Source organism: Poeciliopsis prolifica, unplaced genomic scaffold (genome assembly GCF_027474105.1).
Source record: "Poeciliopsis prolifica strain line A6 unplaced genomic scaffold, Auburn_PproV2 SCAFFOLD077, whole genome shotgun sequence".
Lineage (NCBI taxonomy): Eukaryota > Metazoa > Chordata > Actinopteri > Cyprinodontiformes > Poeciliidae > Poeciliopsis > Poeciliopsis prolifica.
Window position 1 is genome coordinate 1,693,774 of NW_026562452.1, and position 18,612 is coordinate 1,712,385.

The 18,612-nt window shown below is 40.3% G+C and overlaps 1 protein-coding gene across 1 annotated transcript; it reads right to left on the reverse strand.

Annotated features, from left to right (window-relative positions):
* Positions 1-341: 341 nt before the first annotated feature.
* LOC129352557 (KN motif and ankyrin repeat domain-containing protein 2-like) lies at positions 342-13,488 on the reverse strand. Its single transcript, XM_055021606.1, is given in 13 exon segments — positions 342-1,634; positions 2,087-2,185; positions 2,262-2,462; positions 2,606-2,748; positions 3,552-3,771; positions 5,062-5,149; positions 5,230-5,583; positions 5,585-5,782; positions 5,945-6,053; positions 6,143-6,313; positions 7,480-8,784; positions 9,840-9,918; positions 13,451-13,488. Coding segments are annotated over 12 exon segments (2,982 nt in total). The 5' UTR covers positions 9,877-9,918; positions 13,451-13,488; the 3' UTR covers positions 342-1,577.
* Positions 13,489-18,612: the final 5,124 nt, after the last annotated feature.

Below are 18,612 nucleotides of genomic sequence, written 5' to 3' on the forward strand. Positions count from 1 at the left end.
AAAGATTACAACTCGTAAGTTTATCAAAGATGACTTCATTGTTGTTTGAGAAAAGGGGTCAAATGTATAAGACTAAAGTATATGTTATTTTGGTGGGGATCTGTCTAAAACCTTTCGCTGTCAGAGTGAAAGGCAGCCAGAGCCGTCTATTTTATTAAAGCTATTTTAAAACAGACTATTCAGAGAGATATATCAAGCATAGTTTTTTTGTGTGTTGCAATGTCAGGCTTCCAGGAAACTAGTTCTTCAATAAATTTCAAACATTTTAAGGCCTCAGTTTTCAGATGTACAAATTGAAGGATGCACAAACACCCTGAATCTTGAATGAACAAGAGACAAGCACGTGTTCCACATTTATTAAGTAGTTTTTCAAAACGCACATATTACAGAGGACAGAGTCTATAATTTACAGAAACCAGCAGAGAAAAAAACTGAATTGTGCCATTACATACAATTGGAGTGAGGTTAAAAACTCGGTATGTATAAAAAGGATAGACACTTAAATTAAAAACTCCAAAGTTTATCAAAAATTCTTCACTAAAAAGTGGATATGAAAAAAGTGGGAAAAAAAAACTTTAAAAAGTAAAAGATATTTTGACATCAACAGCCTACACACTTCAATCAAGTTAGACTTTAGGCATAACCATTCTGAGTTTGCATTGACATATATTATTTCAGTATTCATATCTTACACAAGACACACTTAAAACTCAGCACACTCACTTGCCGTTTCCCTGACAAGACCTACAAGCTTCTCTAGCATCTTCAGTCACTGTTCAACCCAGTTAATCTTACAAAAACACGTTGCATAAGCAGATACAATCTAATCTCTTCTTACCACTGCTGAAGATACCTTCCTGACTATAAATTAAAAAAAGACTATATATTACACACAGTCTTAAAGTTGAGGGAAGAGACAAATCTTTTGGTATAATTTGCCAATACATAAAATGTTTAGTCATCATCTGGTTAGACATTTACCGCTGCGTAGGAAACGAGATTAGAATCAGAGGTTCTGAAAAAGAATAATAATTAAAAAAAGATAGAAAAATACTCTGTAAATAAATCCTGTGTATAAATATCAACAGAATGTGGAGGTGGTGTCTTTTGTTTTATTATTTAGTAGCACCAATGAGCTAGTTGATGCAAGGACACTTATGAGAGGGCTGGCTTTTGTTATTCCAAATGGCAGTAATGATCTCACATAATGATAATAAGCCTAACAGATTTGTTCCCTAATAGAATCTCAAATGAGACAGATGATGAATAAAATGAAAAATGACTCAACATAATCAGGATAATGAAATTTGTTAACAGTTTTGACTTAAGTGCCACCAAAATAACAGTGTAAAGAACTGAACGTTACAATGTTAGACTGATGAGACTGGATGACAAAGATGGAACAAAACTAACATATGACAATGTTTTAAGCTGTCATGTTATTATTATATGCACAATGTGATGTACCGAAAACTTTCAGAGTGAAACAAACACATGAACAGACATGCTGTTTTTTTCTAAATTACATGGAGGGAGAAACACGAGTGGAAGCTGCTGCGAGCTGCAGAAGACGAGTTTTATTTTGGTTCACCAGATGGAGGAGAGGAACCCAAGAGAGGAGACTTAGGTGACACCTAGAAAGAGCAAATAAACAAAAATCAGTCAATACATAAACAGAAGTAGAGAACTTTTATATTTTCTGAGTGCATGCAAGAAGCCAAGTGTCCTTAGAACATACATTACGATATGCAACATCTGAAGTAATAAATTGTATGCAGCTTCTAGTACAAATAAATGTGAATATCCAGATTTAAGCTAATGATAAAAGACCTGTAAATAAACAGAATTAATACAATGGGGTTCATCTTTCTTATTTTATTGCATTTCTAGTTCAAGACCCAGGCATTCAGCAGTCAGTGAGTTGACAGTGACCTTGTAATTTACCTGAGCCTGGCACATTCCTCCCCGCAAGAGAATTTCCAAGGCTAACAATTTAAAACATTTTGTACTTTGACATTGACCTTCATTTGGAACCATTGAAAAATAGCTAGATAATAGTATTTTACCAGCCTAACTTAGTACTCACAGGTGAAGGAGGCTTGGCAAAGTTCAGGTGGGCATACAGAAGTACAGCAATGTCGTTTTGGCTGGCCTCCAGAGCGATGGACAGAGCAGTGCTGCCGTCCTGCATAACACAATGAGATGAAAACTACATAGCAGCAAACACTGGGAACAGTGAGAGGTGGACCAGGTTTGCTTACGTTATCGGTGAGTGTTGCATCACAGCCTGGGACAGAGAGTAGCTGACGAACAATGTCCACATGACCATGCTCACAGGCACACATCAGGGCAGTGGAGCCATCATCATCACGGATGTTGACCTGAGCTCCACAGGACAACAGCGCCCGGACCATATCCCCACGTCCGTGACTCACGGCGAGCATCAGCGCTGTCTGACCAGCCTGGAAACACACATGTGCATCCGAACACTAAGACTGTGACAGTCAAACTACTGAAAGTATATTCATAAAGAATATTTGACTTGGATTGGCATTTTTGCAGGCGTCAAGGTGCAGTAAAATGTAAGCAGCAGCAGAGGGCGCACCTGGCTGGCTCTAGCGTTGACGTCCCCGGTGCGCAGCAGCTGCAGGACAGTTTGGAGGTCGCTGTCAGAGTGAAAGGCAGCCAGAGCCGTCAACATGATGGCTGTGTAGCCGGCCTTGTTCTGCTTGTCAGCATTGCACAGGCCTGTCAGGTAGACAGGGCAATCAGTGTGGCAGAAGGCAGAGCAGCAGCAGGGAAAACCCATCATATAACATGCTAAAGACAGGCTAATCATTGAGATACAAGACACGTCATCTCTTAGTCATTAGAGCAGATTAATACCTTAATATGGAATTTTCTACTATTATTGTGCCCGTTATTTGGTTTAAACACATTTTTGCTTACTTATTGAGTATTTGTCCAGTCTTATATTCTTTCATTTAATCAATTTAACATTTAAATGCAAAAATCTCAACAGGATTTTGAGCAAATACTTTTTGCAAGGGCTCAAGGTGGGAAGGAAGAAAGTGTAAAAACAAGATAGAAAATGAGAAAGGAATAACACAAGGAAAGGCGGAAGGAAAAATAAAAACAGTGAAGGAAGAACACAAGAGATGGAAAGAGTGTGAAGAGATGAAACAAAGATGGAAAGAATGAAGAATACTAGGTACCATGGAAGGAAACAAAGTAAAGTCATAGAAGAATGGAATAAGGAAGGAAACTAGGAGGTAAAGGAGACGATAAAGCCTGGAAATGCAGATATTTGCCCTTAAACGTTTTTTATACATTACTTTTCCAGACCTGAAAAATACTTAAAGCAAATTGAAAACTGTTCAACACTTTCCTGCCAGCTCTCATGCTACAGAGCCGTCACGCCAGTATGAAACAATTCCACAGTAATACCTGAAACACTTTCACATACACAAAGTCACATTACCCCATTCCACACACACTGATATATATATGAAGAGTCAAGGTCTGTGGTTGCATTATATCTCGACTCTCACCAGTGTCCAGCAGAAGTTTGACCACAGGGAAGTTGGAGTGTGAGACAGTGTAGTGCAGCGCCGTGTTCCCATTGCCATCTGCCATGTTGATCACAAATTCCAGCAGCTGAGGGGAGATGGAGGCGAAGGTGTCCATGTAGGCCTTGACGACCGCTGTGTTGGCCGCCTTGTGACAGGACACACGCAGCCACTCCTGTAGGACGATGGTGTAGGCTGTCCTCTGTGAGCAGACACAATGAGGATGCTTAAGGCAGAAAACCATTTAACAGACTGCTGAGTATGAAGACATGACTGGATAATGAACTCAACAGTGAAAGCAAAAGGCATTGTTTGAGATTTTAGTTGCAGAAAGCAATAAATATATTTATTGTATTTATTTAGCTAAATACAGAGCACTTTGCAAAATGATTCATTCTTGAGCTTTGTTATATTTTGTCACAATACAGTCACAAATTCTGATGTTTTAAATTGACATAATCCATTAATATCCATTTGTTGTAGAACCCCTTTTCACCAATACCCCTAAATGCAATGAAGTGTAACAATTTGCTGTTAGAAGTAAAGCTGTAAAACAGCTTAAAGTGGAGTCAGGTTCAATAAGAAAAATAAATAAATAAATAAGCCAATAACTCCAAGAGATTTGTTCAAGCCATCTTAACATCCAAGAGGTTCAAATTAACTTTGGAGGAGCTGCAGAGATCCACCACTCAGGTGGGGCAAGATGTTGAGGACAACTAATAACCATGAATGACACCAATCCCAATTTGGCTCTTTTAGATGAGTAGAAAAAGGAAAACCTTTTACGGAAATGTTTACAAGGTCAATCTTCAGCAAGCATGTAGAAAAGCTGCTTCAGTCAGATTAACCAATCCTAACATGTTGGCCTAAATGTAAAGATCAGTCTGGCAGAAATCTTTCACTGATTAAGGGATGATGCATCAAGATAAGTACAACGCAATCCTGTAAAAATCTCTTAAAGGCTGCAGGAGGACATTCCTCCTTGAAAAATCTAACAAACCTCTCTCCCTTTTAAAGCCAAAACCAAATACAATGATTAATGTCTTAACATATTCATGTATACGAACTGGCAGCCCTAAATCCAATTGAAAATCTTTGACAAGACTCAAAAAGTTATGTTCATTTGACATATCAGTCCAGTATGACTGAGAATAGTCTGGTCTACAAATACAAATTTTCTGAAAATTAATACCACTAGAAACCAGTGGTAATTGTTTTTTTTAAACTTTTATTAGTGAAAAAAGCATCATTTTCCTTTTACTCTACAGTTCTACTTTGTGTTCCATCATTATAAACAGTCCTAAAATACATTAAAATGTGTGGTCATAATGCAAGATGTTAAGAAAAAATCTCAAGTGGCATGGATGCTTTTGCAAAACTCTGCAGATCAAATTTCACAAAGCATATCCTATTGTTTCAAGAACGAGAAACTACCATTAGTTTCTTGGATTTCCAAGATGTAGTTAATGAGTGAAGTAGTGTGGAGACATACTGCTGCTTGTTGGCTGAAAGCATTGGGCTCCCCCAGGGCTTTCTGCAGAGTACAGAGAGCTGACATCAGGCTTTCACTCAGCTCCAGCCTGCACAGACAATAGGCAAAGCAGACAAATGAGAGAGAAACCTCCCTGACAGATTCTCCGTAAAGTGTGTTTACATTTACCTGACTGGTTTAGAGGACTCCTGTTTAACGCTCTCAGGTGCTGCTTTGGACTCTGGTTGACAGGAGGTGGTAGACGTTTGTGACAGAGCATTTACTTCTGCAGATTTAGTGATGCATGTTGAAGAACACTTAATGGCGATTGGTGCAGATTCAGTGTTAGGTGATGTGGAAGTGGTCTCCTGGGCAACAGTGTGATTATATGCTATTTGGTCCACAGAGGAGGCAGAATCCTTGGCTGGAGGTGTTGAGGTGGAGTCTGTGGTAGATGTGTGGGAGGCACATTTTCGCTCAACAGAGTCAGTTGCTGGTGAATGATGAGCATTTTCTGGCAGTTTTTGTGTCCTGTAAATGGGTTATAGCTGGTATTTTTATGTCAGTTTGTTGAGGTGCACTGGTGCTTTCTTCTTGGGGTTGGGAAGTTTTATTAAGAGTTATACGCTGGAGCTGATTGGTGGACTCTGGAAGTTTTTCTCTTGCTTCATGATATTCACTGGAGTCGCTCCCATCGTCTGAACTCTCACTGCTGCTATCATCTGAAGAAGTGGACTCGTACCTGGGAGACAATGCATCTCTTAGTCCTCTGAAATATTATTACCAAGTTCATGAAAAGTAATGTCTGCTTTATTTCCATTTACAGCATCGCTTTGGCTCTAATGATCTCACTGCTAAGTGGATAAAAATGGCTCAGTGCTGCTTTGTTGTAATAGCCACTTACCCTCCATTGACTCCAATGAACTGCAGGTTTTTCTTTGTAGAGGGGGAGCCTGGTTCACCTTCTGCTTTCCGCTTCATAATTGATCTCAGCGAGGACTGGGGAGATGAGGCTAAAACAAAACCATCAATCAAAGTTAAAATAAAAACCTGATACTTGGAGAACAAAGTAAGCGCACTTTACTTAACTCAATCCACAGACCTGATTTAGAAAAGGTCTCGGGAGACTCTTCTATGGTTTGCACCAAGCCAATCTGATCACCAGATGCTACAACGATGGCAGGATTACTGACAGGTACGGAGGTGGATAGCCCACTTTTCAGGACGTCACGAACCTGCTTGGAGCTGACTGCAATTGGCAACTCAACGGGATCTTTTGAGACATGGAAGGAATGTCAATAAGTAAATTATTACAAGAAAACAAACAAAAACAAAAACAAAACAAAAAAAACAGTACAGTACTGAACATCCATCCCAATCAGATTTGATTCTGCCCAATCTGTTCTAGTTTTAATATCCAGTTTTTGTGTGAAAAATGCTTACAACTTTCAGAAAATGTTTTGTATCAAATGCTTGTTTAAAGATCAGAAACTTAAGCCCTAATTGGACCTAAGTAGTTTTTTTGTTTCTTCAAAAGAAAGTCATTAAAAGGTTCTAAGCTAAAAATTGGCTTCATTTTTCTGGAGAATCATATTATTTTGTCACTTTGAACTTCAACTCTCTTGCTTCCTCCTCCCAGTGATGTTTTCAATCAATCTTCAAAGGTCTGCAGTGAATCAGCTACACATGTGACAAGGTTTGTCTTTTTATTCCTGTAAGAAGGTGGATCAATTATGACTAAGTCAAACACTCTGTTTGCTGAGATTATTCACAATGCAAACCAGCATATTCGACTTCTTAGCAGTACTCATGAACGTTCAGTGAAAGGAATCCTTACAATTCATAGTTGAGCAGATTGATAAATGCCAGATGGCAATAAAAAAAGACTCAATATTAATTAAAAAAAATAGTCATAAAATGTGCTTATATGTTCAGTTGAAAAATGATGACTGTATGCAGAAATGTGCGGCAGCGGTAGAATTTATATGAAATTGCAGGAAAATGAAAAGGTAATGTTTTCATGAATTAGGCAGCTTTAACTTTGAAGGTCTCTATATTTCAAACCACACCAGAATTCACTTCAACCGAACCAAAACTTTTAGGTGAACCAGCGTTTGGTCCACATTAGTGTTTGGTTGCACATTCACATCTCCCTAAGTGAGCCAGAATTTCAAAGTAAAGCAACTAGAGTTCAATTAAAGCACAAACTAAACTGGGCTGTTGTGAAGTTTTTCCAAAAGAACTCAACCTACAAAAGCAAATGGTAAATGTTAAGTTAGCGCCAGGGCTGGAGCTGATAGTTTTAAGTTTATTAATGGTATTAACAGAGCACCGTCTCAGAAGTGGAACTACTTTGGTGGAAAGCCCCTCAGTTTCTCTCCCGACATCATCAGTTTAACACAAACCTTCAGTTTGTTCTTTGTGGTGACGTTCTGTAACTACACCCTGCTGGCTGACGTGAGGGAGGGCTGCAGGTCTCTGCTCGGAGCAGCGTTCCCACCTCCACTACTGTAGGTTTCTCCAGCGTGTACACTTGGATCCCCACAGTTCTCTGCTCCCTCTGCTGTGGCTGCTGTGTGAAGCTGACCAGAGTATGCAGAGTGCTGCCTTGTGGTTCCTGCCACCCAATGCTGGTTGCCATTACCGGATGCTCTGCCTGTGGAGCCTTTTGCAGCTGTGCAGCCTGCAGTTCTTGCAGAGTCCTCTTTAGCTTCCCCTCAAGCTGCCCAACTTGGTCTTTGAGCACCTCAGCCTCTGCGAGAAGACCCAGATCCTTCTCTCGAACCCAGACCCCCACATCACGTCTGCCCCTAGACTCCTCTGGTCCAACTCCAATGGTGCGAACTTCTCTCTTAGCATCTGGTCGGGCTCCACCCACAATCACTGTGTCCTCGATTTCACACCCTGAATCCTGCTTAGAGACTTCAGTCGGAGACAATGACTCTGTTGTCTTGTTGGTGCTTTTAGCTCCCGTGCCTACCTCCTCCTCAGGAATGTCGATGTACAACTCTCCACGGTTTCGACCTCGGCTAAAACCCAGAGTGTGTCCAAGAAACTTTTGACTTTTGAGCTGAACGCTGAGCTGCCTTTTCTCTTCTTGCAACACAGAGATTTTAACTTGCAGCACAGGGATGGTCTTCACCTGCTCCTCCAGCTCCTTTATCTTCCTCAAGGCCGCGGCCATCTGCTCTCTGACATGTTGCAAATGTGCAGGGGTCGGCGTCACTGGTGTGGACAGGCCTGAGCTCAAAGGAGTGAAAGTCCCTCCACCCTGTGCCCGGTTGAAGCTGTGCGCACTGCTAAGGGAGGTGTTAGACCCTGCCATACTGTTGTTCATGCTGCCGAGGTTGGAGAATCTCCTCCCTTCTTTCTCCTCCTCCAGCTTCCTGCGAGCATCTAAAAGGGTCTTCTCCACCCGAGCTGTGCTAAAGCTGGGTCTCTGTAATGTGTGGTAGCCTGGGGCACAGTAGGAATAAGAGGAATGCCTGCTCTCCACGCTCGCGTTGGAGCACAGAGACTCCGTGGAGGTCCACCAGGAGCCGGTGTAGCCGTACCCCCGAGGCAGGGAGCCATAGCGTGGCCGGCGCTGTATAGGCACCTTTTTAATAGTGTTACCCTTTTCTATGTCGTTAACATATTTGAGGAAGTCCAGGTCCAGACGGTAGCCATAGGGGGTCTCCACTGAGTAGGGCGCCTCCTGTTCTTTGGTGTGCAGCGTCGGAGGAGCAGGCGAGTTGAGTTTCCCTGTAGGGGAAGGAAATCAACGTTAAACAAACGGAAATCTTTGTCTAATCTTGGGCTCAGACTTTAAAAACTGGAATAATCTCTGGAGTCCTGTGTAATAGAGCATGCACTTTGTAAAATTCCACTAATTAGACACCAAAGGGATTGTTGTTAAATCTAATCTCACTTTAAGACAAAATGCACATATGGTCCAAAGTATCTGACAAAAAAAATAAAAGATGAATAAATAAGTCAATGGAGTAATCATTGAACCAGCAAATACAAAGTTTTAGACAATTTAACTCAAACAATTAATTTAACATTATTAAATAATTTTAGGAAAACAAAATAGTAAACAACACAGAAAATATTCAGTTAGCAATTATGTGCCTGTAAAAATAAGGGCCTAAATAAGCAGCATGCCCACCTCCACTACTGTAGGTTCTCTTTTATTGAGATTTTTATTAAGATTTTTTTATTAATCTTAATAAAAAAAAGATTAAAAATAAAATGGTAAATCAAACAAACAGACATGATAACACAAATAAACTACAACATTTTAAAAACTTTTTTCAGAGCATTTGGTGGGATGATTACTAGTCTATGATCTGAAATGCTAAAATACGTATGAAATGAACTCTACGGTAACGCAATAAATCCTCTAAGTAAATACAAATATGCTAGTTAAAAAAAAACAAACTATAACTATATTTTTTTAAATCTTACATGTCGCTCCAGATAGTTGGGTATAGTTCTTTAACTAAATCAGGCAAGTCAGTAAGGAGTTAAATCAGCTATAGTGCCTGCCAAAACCCATTTATAGCATTGTTGTTGGTCTAATTTAGACAAAACGAAACTCTTATCAGCAACTATCATTTGGTGATCTATGTGGCACCAGGAAAGATGAAATGATAAAACCATCGTTTTGAAGAATACTTTAAAAAAATGATTATGTTTTAAACAGAAATATAAACTCTTACATGGATGTAGTTTTTCTGGATTTTTTTAAGACGAAGATTTAATGTTGTAGCATGTATTCAGTCATTATTGTTATTATTAGTAAATTTAAAACCAACCTGGAAAGCCAGGGTCCATGTGCATCACCTGAGCCATGACGAACCAGCAGCTGCTTTTCAGTCACACACAAACTCTCACCTGTTAGAAGACAGACAGCTTTCAATTAATAATGAACAGACTGGATGTTTCCTGCACCAACAATAATACAGAGCTGAAGTAATTATTTAAATTATCTGTTTACAATGAATGAGCTGCACAGCACACACCGTGTAGTTTTCTTTTTTTTTTTCTTGCATTGCACAGCTTTCTCAGCCTCTAATTTTACTCGTTCAGTCTCTGAAATACAGCTGATTGCGTATTTGCTTCTGTTCTTAGCAGCCTGAGAAGAGTTACAGGGTGAAAGTTTCCTGGCAGCTGAATCCAGCACAGAGATTTGCCAGTTACAGCCTTATTAGGAATCATCTGCGCACACCAACTTTGTCTCTCAATTTAAGGTTTGCCTCCCAGTCTCTGCTCCTTCTCACTCTTACTTCTTTTTCCCCTTTAATCTTCCACATCAGTTCTTTTCTGTCTCTCTTGCTTGGCGTCAGCTGATGATCAGGGGTATTTGGGGTTGCTCACTTTTTTGTTTTTCTCCACTTTTCCTCGAATCTACTTGAATGTCCTGTTATTTCAGAGGTGATGTATTTGATTTCTGAAAAAACAAAAGATTTCCTTTTTGCCTTTATCACGCTGGCAGAGGCAGCACTAAATCCCCCTCATGCCAGTCATTTAAAGTTTGTATCTTCTTGGAAAAGATTAACTTTCTAGATCACTTTGTGGGAACGGGTACGATTGAGTCATCCACAGAAAAGTTCAACTTAATTTTAATACCGTAGCTCTAAGAAGTTAAGATCAAACATTTTAGTGAAAACAAAACAAACTCTGCTTTATTTCTAAAGGCAGTCAATTTGATTCAGCACTGGGTTGTTTCTCTTCTCCTCTTCCCTCCCTTTGTCTGTCTTGTGACCATAACTGGTGCTTGCTCGTTTGTGAAAAGTAGGACATTTGGAAACACTGACTGAGCAGACTTGGTATTTTTGAAATGCTGTGTTCACTTAAGTTTCCTCTGTGTAATTCTCCTCATCTGTGCTCCTTCATCACATACATTCTGAAATGGCCACATACAATGGATATCTGACAGTATGGTATGCATTTATGCACACACTAGAAATGTGATATTTGAAAGCCCTCCTCATCAGACTGCTGTAAGGATGAATAAACTGGAAGGTGCATCAAGAACAGTAAAATTATTAAATGCCCCAGATGGACATGGGCTGGTTATCAAGGTTTTAGAAGCTATGGTTTAAAAACCGTTCAAATTTAAAATACTGGCCCTACAATTCAAAGAGTTTTTCTGATAAGTTTCTAGAAGAGCTAGACATGAGTTTTCTCCGCCTGTATAGAGTGGTGATGCTTCATCACTTGCACACCTCCCCCATACTTCAAGAAAAACAACCAGGCTATATTTGGAAATATAACTGGTCAAAATATGCATGACTTCAAAATAAAAGTGTCGCAAAAAATATTTAATCAGTAAATTGCTTGTTAAATTAAAATGAGCTTGATTTCCAGTTTGACGATAAATACTTAAATACGAAGGGCAATTTTGTTTAAAGAGACATCATAATGCATTTTATTTATGGTTTTGGTTGCAAGTGGTTTTTATTTCTGTTTTAGTTCTTATTTTTGGTTGTGTTTCATTTTGGATATTAAAATATCTTCCAGTTCCACAGTGGAATGTTCTTTACAAAATTAAAGTTTATTGGTATTGGAGGGGGTGAAAATGGCATTGTAACACCATTACCAATTCATTACTTGTAAAGGGTCTCAAATCAGCATCATTTATCTCAATAGTTGCTGGGGCAATTTATAATACAACATAATTTGCTATGTTTAGAGCAAAGGGCCGGCATCCTGCACGTTTTAGTTCTCTCCCTGGTAGTACCAACAACCTCTTCAGCCTGTCAATGTTCTTCTTGGGCCTTTTAACGACACATCATTGGATCCAGGTGCATTAAAGCAGGGAGGATAAAACATGCAGGATGCTGGGCCTCCAGGACTGACTTTTGGCACCCCTGGTTTAGAGGCTTAATTGGAAACTAAAGGAGAACCAGTCAACACTCTCATCAGGATACTGCTACATCCTAATGAGATACAAAAGTATCTCATTAGTAGTATCTTGTTAGGAAAGAAGAGGGAAAGTTGAGTATTTCAGTATTAGTGAGGGTTTTAAAATATGCCAGAGAATGCTCAAAAGCTGTTAGTAGCTCTTAGAAACAGTTTACTGTCTCAGCTATTCATTCATGGCTATACCTTTAGACAGGGAGTTAAAGGTCACCAGATAAGAAGAACACATTACAGCAGCATTGCCCTGCTTTTCAAAACATTTAAACCCTTGAAAAGCTCTTGACAGCCGATTCTTAATGCTTGATACAAGTTGTTACTTAGCCTTATGTAAACATTCCTCATACCGTCTGAGTCTATGGAGAAAAAGATGGCTTGGGAATCTTAAATTGTATATTGATGGAAAAAGAAGAAGAATTTGAGCTGCCTCCTTGAGGATTTATTTTAGGTCTGTTTATCTCCAGCATAAGTGTGAAACTGATTATGTGCTGCACTTGTAGTGTGGTGTCAGTACGGCCAAATCTGTGAGAAAGCGACACAGTGACTGTGACAGAGTGTGAGAGTTTGTGGGCAGGAGGGCGGAGGACAGAAAGGGGAAAGTTGATGAGATATAATTAGAGCCGGCAGTTTAGCCACCAAACATCCCATCCAGACACAAAGGCCGACGTCCGCTAAATTTGTCCCGATTCCAAAACCCTTTTTCTCCCCCTCTTCCCTTCAAGCTACTCTCTGCTTCAAAGTTTCCCTTCACTCCTTCTCTGGAAGCTCTTCCTCCCACATCATCCTCCCCAAATGCCCACACCACTAGGCCTCCACATCTGTTTTTACATCAGTGGTGAATGGGGTGATTCTGCAGCATCTCCGTGTGTGTGTATGTATTCCCATAAGTGTCGTAGCACTACTGACCTGGTTACCATCTTCAGCTCTCAAGATTCTACCATTCTTCAGATCATCCTGACTCTTCCCCCGATTAAATCCATACCAAAGGAAGCTCTCATTGCCCAGTCGACTCCCTCCATTCTCTGCCATTAAGATTAAGCTTGGCCTCAGGGGATAAGATGCAGGTCATCCAGCACAAATTACATGTCTGTGGTATGTCCTGTAAGATGTCACGAGACTAACCGCATCGCAATGCGACTTCATCATCCTCCTGTACAAACTGGTTTGTGCTTGAGATTTATTTTTTAAACTAAACTCTTGCATCCCATTTGGGAATTTGATGACTGGCTTTGATTTACAGCATGCATAAACATTCTTGTCTCTCATTTAACATACCAGGCAACATTTTGAAGTCAGCTCGACTAAGTTTAACAGACTAATTGAGTCATTTGATTAATATTACTGCTATTGCAAAAGATTAAAAAGAATTACATCTGGACTAAAAATTATGGATTTTTTTTATTGCATTACAACTCTTGAGTTTAATGATAATGTCTATTTTGCTGAAGGTTTGGAAATAGGCTTTGACTTAAGAAAAATCTAAAGTATTTCTTGTGCTCCATACCAGCTGCTTGCGCTGTGAGGATGGGACGTCTCCTCCCCCCAGGATCCTCGCTCTTCCTCCCTTCTGTTTCCCTCAACAGTCAACACCTGTGGGAAATATGAACAAAGGAAACCTGAACTTTATCTGACTATGCTCTACTGTAGCAGTCTGAAGACTGAAAACCAAAAATAAGGGCAATATCATGACTTGGTCATCAGGAAACATAAGCTTTTGGCCCCACACCACTTAATGGCATGCAGACAAAAACAGACTTACATCAGGTTACAAAACAGCATCAACACAACGCAACACTTGAAACAGGTTGGGAAAAATTAAGCATCCGTAAACATTCCAGTGTTTTGACCTACAACTCTGATGCAAAGAATACACCCCTATAAGATGAGCTGCTCAGACCTTGTGATCCGTGTTTAAGTGCTCCTCTTTCCCCACCCTGTTCCACACTTCTACTCTGGGCACACTAATCAATTCAAGGCTACATGCGGGAGTTGCCTTCCCATGTGATTAGGCAATGTGCTGTTTTCTTGTGACTAACACTCCTAAATCCCATGGCACAGACACACACCCTCCAAGTTTGGTGGGAACAGCCATCACCTATGCAAACCAAACTGATTTCATGAGACTTTTACTGCATTCCTCATAATGTAGACTTAACCAGTGCATGAGTGTTCAGCAGATAAGCTCCATGATAGTGCCTGCAGATTCTCAGCTATGATTAAGGCCGGACATTTTGTCTGCAGGGCCTCAGAATTACCAAAGGGTGACCTTTGCATAATATCATAACAGAGCCCCTGGTTGTTCAGTCCATTGTTTAATTGTGTTGTCATGCCAGTACCAGTGAGGGTTGGAGGCAAGGGTGGGTGGGAAGGTAGTGGGAGAAACAGATCGTTTCAGACCCGGAACGGCGGCCAAATCACAAAGAGCCATTCATTCGTCTGCTAGTTCCACAGCTGGTTTTAATAGAAAGCAAGGAGGGGCATCTCAGAGACAGAGAGGCTGAGAGAGACTGTATGTGCATGAGCATGCGGCAAGGAAATTTGCCTCAAAACAAACAAACAGTTGACGAACTGCTGCTACAAAAGCCACACGCTGAAAGTAAGTGGAAATAAAAGAAACAAAACGGGCACCGAGGGGACAGACGTCCAGAGCTGATTTGGTAATGTCCCAAAAGCATTTTTACATTTTTTCCACTACAAAATCAACAACAGACTACTGTGTGCAGATGATTTTGTTAGAAAGCCAGCTTTGGAACAACAATAAATGCAAACTGTTACAGAAGAGACTGACAAAACTCCCACGCCTCCCATGAAGACACACAGATCCGCCAACACGTCAGCGCTGTCTGAGGCCCGAAACTCCCACATATCAACCAACACAGCTGTAGCTATTGAGTTGATTTATTCAGGGAAGGAGCATTAATTTTATTTAAAAAAAACAAATGATTTAGTTGGTTTTAATTCACTGAGAAAACATCATCAACAGGCTGCTGAGAAGGGCACATTTTTCATTCATTAGGTCAGCTAAGTAAAAAACAAAAAAGCCTCTTATCACTTTATGTCCTGGTCTCATCTTAGCAAGCTAATTTATGTTGCAAAATAGAGATAATGGGTTGAGATCTGATGAAGAAACGGGTTACAGGAAGGGGATTTTCATCTTTGTATTCCCCAAGGACACAAAAACAACCCAGTCACTTCCTCCCAGCCCAGGAGAAAGAGTAACAAGGAGAGCAAAACGAAAAAAAAAAAACAAAAAAAAACAGAGAGCAAGAGAGGGAGAAATTTGCTTAGAGCAGAGCAGCATGTGAGGGGAGAAAAAAGTGGGAATGTAAAGGAAGAAAGCTTCTTAAGTCAGAGGAAAATGGGAGTTCTCCTCCAGAATGAATCCCAGCTGAACTTCTGCTGCTTTTAATTTAGAAAAAAAAACATCGGAAAGATCAAAAAAGGACTAAAATGGTTCCTCACAAAGCATAAACAAACTTCTCATTGTTTTTAAGGTTACGCCTAGAAGAATACCATCATTTACATGTTCTGCCCACCCAAAATAGACTGAGAGCAACCCAACATGCAACACAATGCAGACTAAAAACAAACAACAACAAAACTGCATTTCCGCAGACTAAAAAACCCAGAAAGAAGACACCCATCTCAGATATTCACAAAAAGTTACACAAAGGCCAATAAAAAAGGCTCTACTCTAGAGATAAAACTAAAAGCTGAAGAGATTTGTCCCGTGAGTCTAAAGAAAGAAAAAAAAAACTGAAACAAATTGCAACAAATCTCTGTCACCGCATACAAACGTGGCTAAAAAGAGTATGTCACTGCCTGACACAAATCGGCTTTGCCAAACTGCACTGAAGCCAGATGACCTCATATTATGGTGGTAATACAGTGTGTTCCACTCCTTTTGGAGGGACATGCTCTCTACTGCAGCCTTGAAATTTGGGACAGTGAAATCCTAACCTAAAGGGATGTCCATTTAAGAAAAAAGAAAAGAACAAAAAAACCTTAAAGGCCTGTTTTTCACATTAAACAGTGATGTGGAGGAGCAGACAGTAACTGGGGCTGAAGTCTTCTGGTGGCGGCTGCAGAGCAAAGCCAAAAGGAGGGGCTGTCCAGCTCACATTACTCCTGGAACAGGAGCAGAATAAATACCCGCCGGTCTAGCTTATTGGTCATTGTGCTGACCTCCAACAGGAAACTGCGCAAGGGTGGGGCCGAGCGGCAAGGAGCAGCACCGGAAAAAATACACACTAAAAGAAAAGAAAAGAAAAAAAATCTTTTGGAGAAGATTCCTGAGAAAGTTGCAGAAGTGGGGAGGGGGGGCAGTGAAGAAGGTTGCAGAGGTCTTTTGGAGGTGGAGAACGACAAACTCCAGACGGAAATGAGACGAGGTGGTCAGAGCAAAGTTAGGGTTAAAAGATCATGTCGGTGTGTGTTGTAGCAAAATAAGACGCAATGTTACTGTGGTTTGGTTAAGTTGTTTCCCCTCATGAATCTTATCAATTACCTCCTGGTTCCAAAAGAAATGCTCTGCAAGAATAAGGACAGCAAAACATCCTCCATGCCAATTATACCAACATATTTAAGCCATTTAGTGGACAGAGGAGTCAACTGGCTTTTCTGAGTCATCAGGGTATTAGGTGAGATCAGTCAGATTATTCGAGAAGATAAGTTACTTTTTCCAGGACCTGAAACCAAGATTTAGACCATATGTTCACAATGAGCATCTCTCCACTGGTATCGTTAATTATCTATGTTGTGCTGGGGTATCATCTTTGCAGACGTTTCTGCAGCCGGCTTTACAGAGTCGCATGAGTTTCCCTTAGTTTATAAACAATCCAGTCCTTAAAACTTAGAAAGAAAAGCTCCTGTTGAAAAAAAAGCACATTATATGAATACAACATATAAATGTACACTTTTGTATTTTGAGCTTCAAGTAAGAAAGAAAGTCATTAGAGTGGCTGAAATCAACATCGTCAACTGAGCTTCAACTTAATTTAGAGAAACGTTTGAAGTTTTCCAGTAAAGTTTGGCCAAATTTTTAAAATTGTTTTTATCTATTTATTTTGGACTGAAACAAAACATTAAAAAGCAGGGCATTCCATAAAACTTGGAGAAGTTAATCTGTAATAAAGCCACAAGACAGTGACAAACCCACCCTGGAGTTGTAATTTCATTAGTCTCAGCAAAGCATTTAAATGCCCGGCGTGTGGCCTGGTGTGCAAATGGGGTTTACAGCGCTGCATTCCACCGCAGCACCCCTGGGCCCGAACGCTTTAATGAGACAGCCACATTCCTAAACCTGGTGAGGGGAAACTCCGGACCTGACCAAAACATTCTCAGATTGTGACTTTAACAAGTCAGAGATAGAAAACGTTTCTCCAGCTTTCAAGACCCGCAGAACTTTCAGCCTTCACTGCGAAGCAAAATGAAATCGGCTTAATGGGGTTCACTAGTAAGACGTACACAACTTCTCTTTCCATGTGACAAGCCAAAAGTGAAGTCAGAGCCCAAGTCTAAATGCCATGCAGCTGCCACAAGCTATTCCCTGTTATATGATTACATACAGTCAGTAAGTCATTATACAACAGCGGAACAGTGGAGTACTGTGATGAAGTGTAACAGGCCAATGACTACTCCCCCACATCCTGCCAAGACCTTCATGTCCTCCACAATAACAACATCTGATGTGTTTTCTGACGAATCTGAAAAAAAAATGCCACACATCTCCCACTCTGGAGTGTCAAGTCATGTAAGGGCCAGGAAGTCAACAGCTTTGGAAATAATACAATCATTTACTATTTGAGGATTTCCCTAGGAAATCGTTGATTATATCTGTCAAGCTGATGGGAGTTAATTGATAAGTGGAGTCACCAGAGTGCTTCATGAGAAAATTCAGAACTATATTCATATAAATGCAGTCAAGTTGGGGTATTTTACACTCCACCTGTTCTGCTTCATCCATAAAACCTCATCCTAGTGGCAGAGTCTGCCGACCAGCAAATCTGAGAGCAAAAAGTAAGGAAGGGGGGAAACACATCTGGAAGTCATGAAGTCAGGGATGCCTGGACCCACCCTCTCCCCAGAGTACTCCAGACAATTGACTGGCTTTAATCTCCTAATGAATTTAAAATTTTGAAACCCTTCACTGGCTTTTGGCAAGAGAAAAGTTGTGCAATCCCGATGGTTTCTACATTTTCTCTACTGTGGAAAACAAACAACAACAAAAACTGGCCGGAGAGATAAAATATTGTCAAATATAGAGGCGTCAAATTTCTTCGTTTATTTAGTTTTCACAACGTTTGAAACAGCTTCAGTCGTTTAAGCGGAGGTTTGGGCTGTGAGGAAAAGTCCTTGCAAAATGAGCCTTCATCCAAAATATCCAAACAGACCATAAATTTGGGCTGCTGGAGAAAAACGCAGTAAAATTCAACCAAATGAAATAAATCATTCTCCCTTTAAAATGACAGACGCATCCCTAAGGGAATTTGATTTTTCGGTGAAGTAGGGATTATTAAACATATTTTTGGGTTAGATTTTGCGGCGCGTCAGATAATACTCCAAACAAACAAAAACGGGGCAAACGACTCCGAGGCTCCGTCTCAAATCCTCTGAATGTAAAACAGAAACGAAGATGCAAAACGAGAAAAACCCACCTGGTCTCAA